Below are 3,824 nucleotides of genomic sequence, written 5' to 3'. Positions count from 1 at the left end.
CCACGAAAGTCATACAGAGATATGACGTCCATTTGTCTTTTCTTCTAAACGGGCGAGTGAAAAGTAAAACGCGTTTAATCCAGCCATTTCGTTAATTGTTGTGTCCACTTAATTTAAATCTTTTTGCAGTTAACGACCAATTTACATCTTAAAAATGGCGTTGGCAACAGCCCAACTAATTCATCGCCTTTCAACAAATGAAATAAAATACTGCAATTAAAACAAAGTTTACTGTTAAAAAAAACGTAGAAAAAAATAAAATGAAGAGACTATTATTATTTACATAGACAAAACTACTAGGCCAAAATTTAACCAGTTTATTGTACGAATTCAAGGCCCCCTATAGTATTTTAAATAGCGATTGAGAGGTCCTAATTTATTCCACTCACGCGTTGTGTACAAGTTTTAGCTGTACCGCCGACTAATTTGCAATTTTAAAACTGAAATCGAAACGCGCGTAGTCTGTAACCGGACTAATGTTTTTAAAACCGGCTTTTGCAGTCAATTGCCGTGTTTCTGTCCATCATCCTTTTAAGGTCGTCGGAAATGTTAAGATCGAGAAAAACGACGCAATTAAACCGCACTGAAAAGGAAGAGCACGTGAACTGATCAGTTGTCTTTGTTTCCACATGCAAATACGCTTTTACTGAAGCAAACAATACAAACCTGAAAGGGTGGCTATGAGTTCGAACTTACAAGGTGTCAGCAGGTTCTAACCAATTTAGATAAATTCAATGTTGGCAAAAATTACGTCTCCATTTAAAAACAAAATTTATCAAGACAAAAGGGGTTGCTGTTTCGGAATACATAATTTTAAATAAATATTTCGCGGTAGTATAATTTTTGTATCCACCAAAATTATAACTAAGAAGGGCTCCATTTGAAGATCACTAGAAGGTAGAACTGCAAATTATAGAAAGTAATCTAAAGTGAGTTTAAAAAGGCGTTAACAGCGCGGTTTATTTCGTTTGAGGCTTTTAGTGGTTGAAGAGACAATAAAGCGAGATGAATCATAGAAGCTTTGAAAACACGATCACGAGCAGATGTTCTTGAAAGAGAAAAAGTGCCGCATCTTTGAATCGGAAGGGTTGAATTGCGCAAGCGCAATGCAAACAGCAATTACTATTTACCTTCTGCTGAAACTAACCAGAATTGAACATTCAAAATCTCCATTACTTTCGCTTGATCCTTAGGCTTGAAAATATGCAATGTCCCAAGGAATCGCCACCCGATCAGAACCTCCCGGCCGTTGTAGAGCTTAATGTCGGCGGACAGCTGTACACTACGTCGCTACCGACGCTTCTTAAAGATCCAGATTCGCTGCTAAGCGCGATGTTCAGCGGCAAACAGAAAATCCCTCGAGACTCTCGCGGTCGGTTCTTCATCGACCGCGACGGCATGCTATTCCGATACATACTGGACTATCTTCGTAACTCCAAGCTGTCGCTGCCGGAGAATTTCAACGAGAGAGAAAGACTGCTTGGAGAAGCTGAGTTTTTTAGATTGAAGGGAATTATTAAAGCTCTACAACGCGAGCAGGACCGTGTCAAAACGGGTCGCGGCGACATAAATAGCAAACCGTCCGGGTTTCTGTCCATCGGGGTTCGTGGGACGTACGCGTTTGGGCGTGATGGGGTAGCCGATGTGAAATTTCGCAAGTTGCAGCGAATCTTAGTCTGCGGTAACGTGGCGCTGGCGAGAGAAGTATTTGGCGAGTGGCTCAATGAGACGCGAGATCCAGACCGGGACGACGCAGTGCAAAGGTACACAAACCGATTTTACCTCAAGCACAACTATCTGGAAAAGGCCTTCGACCAGTTATACGAGAGAGGCTTCAAGCTTGTCACAAGCGCGGCCGGTGGGGCAGGTTACGACCCAGAAAGCGAGGAGACCAAATGGAATCACTTCAACGATTATGTGTTCTTTAGACAGTAATTATTCTATTCTAGTGCCTGTTGTTTGTACTTTTCATAACTAAAATCGATCATATGAAAGGCACCGGCTTGGTGGAATTTCTTTGTTACGCCGATGGCTAACTGACGATCGACGAAAGAAAAAAAAGGGAAAGAATGGTGGTTATGAACTTATGTTAAAACAAAAATTAGCAAGGAGGTGTCTTTAACGTTTACAAAGACTTTAATAATATGCGTTCTAGTTTTTTTTATGAAGAGTAAAATTACATTTCACTATCCTTTTTTTTGGACTTGGATCACAGTGGTTTTCTTGTACGTCACGAATTTGATTTATTTGCAATATTGGTCGCCTATAAACTTCACAGGAAATGTTTTCATTTTATTCATTATCAGTTTTGTGTTAAGGTTTAGCCGTATGGATTGACTACGAAATTCTTGACGTCGCGTAAATTACTTTTCCAACTGTCCAGGACAAACAAATGCACAATGAATAAGATTCTATTCAAGAACTATGGGATTTTTCATTATTACATTGTTTTGTGATGTTCGACTTCGCAAACTAGACATACGTCTTCATTATTTCGTCGCGTCTATGACAAGAGAGTTATGAAACCTTTAAAACAGTTAAAATACAGAACAGGAATCATAGATTGAACACTATAACCGGTAACAAAAAAAAAGGACAAGAAGTGAGAAAATTAAATTTCAATTATAAATAACAAAGCCATACAAATAAAATTTAAGGTCTCAAAAAGCATTGCCATTGATATTAGGGAAAAATCACGATGAAATAATTTAGGAATTACAAAATCTACAAATGGTTCTGCAATATGCAAATCAGTGTAAATAAGCCATCGTTTATAAAAAGTGTCGGTCTTTAACTACATGTCCTTTCGAAACTAAAAGGTTTTGTCTACAATCTTTCAACTCACGTAATAGTTTCCAAGCATGTTAAATATGATGCAAATGATTGACTTATTATTTTGTTCAAGGAAAAAAATGACGTAATTTACTTTACTTGAAATGGACTTCTTACGTTTAGCATGGAAACTGAAGGAAAAATAACAATACTTTCATTAGTTGCGACTTGCTAAATAGAGCGACATCAAAAAATGTGTTCGCAAAGGAAAAGATATTTAACGGACTTCAATGGATGCTGTATATTTCGCAGCACATTCTCTTTTAGTTCGCCAAAAATGAATAACGCGCTTTCTAAAGAGTAGCAACCCTTTACGAAAAAAAATATCTACAATGTATTCAGTCTGCCAAAATTGATTTAGTTTACAATTAAAGTGGACATAAGCAAGTTCTGCATCTAACTGATTTGAAATGCAAAAACAAAATAAACAAAACTTGATAAAGACAAAATCCTCTCAGTTATTATTTCTCCTTAATTATAGGCCTTGGGTTTTCCCTAGCCCTGCCGAAGAGGTTTAGGTTTTTTCCTGTTTAAATATATCATTAAATCAGAGGCACCCGACGATTTTTTTTCTGTAAAATAACTGTTCGAAGGAGTACATTCTACAGCTTGAGAAAGGCTTAAAGTTCTGGATATCCGTTCCGTTCGTCGAAAATATTCGGAGTGTTTCTACACTAACTTACCCAAGAAGAGTTTCTTTTTTTACATTATGTTGGCAGGATATTGCCATTATAAAGTTACAAATCGTCTCCTATAGAGCCAAAACGTTCCCTAGAGTCTTTTAATGAAAGTATGTCCCTGAACTTTTGACCAGACCCATCACGGTAGCTAACAGTTTCGCGGAATGGGACGAAAAAGCCACCTAAAACTTTCGAGATGATCAAAGTTTCCCTAAGACATCCGAACAGATAAATAGTTTTTACGGGAGCTCCAAATTAACCAAACAAGTAGACTTCTAAAATCTAGAGAAAGCCATTTGACGTATTTAGAAA

At 37.6% G+C, this 3,824-nt stretch overlaps 1 protein-coding gene across 1 annotated transcript; it reads left to right on the top strand.

Moving 5' to 3' along the window:
• Positions 1-1,065: 1,065 nt before the first annotated feature.
• LOC140948313 (BTB/POZ domain-containing protein KCTD8-like) lies at positions 1,066-2,889 on the top strand. The gene has a single exon (XM_073397542.1). The coding sequence runs from the start codon at positions 1,204-1,206 to the stop codon at positions 1,933-1,935; it is 732 nt and encodes a 243-aa protein (XP_073253643.1). The 5' UTR covers positions 1,066-1,203; the 3' UTR covers positions 1,936-2,889.
• The last annotated feature ends 935 nt before the right edge of the window (positions 2,890-3,824 follow it).

Source organism: Porites lutea, chromosome 9 (assembly GCF_958299795.1).
Source record: "Porites lutea chromosome 9, jaPorLute2.1, whole genome shotgun sequence".
Classification (NCBI taxonomy): domain Eukaryota; kingdom Metazoa; phylum Cnidaria; class Anthozoa; order Scleractinia; family Poritidae; genus Porites; species Porites lutea.
Note: the sequence above shows the minus strand (reverse complement) of the source record. Positions and strands in the feature narration are given on the sequence as shown.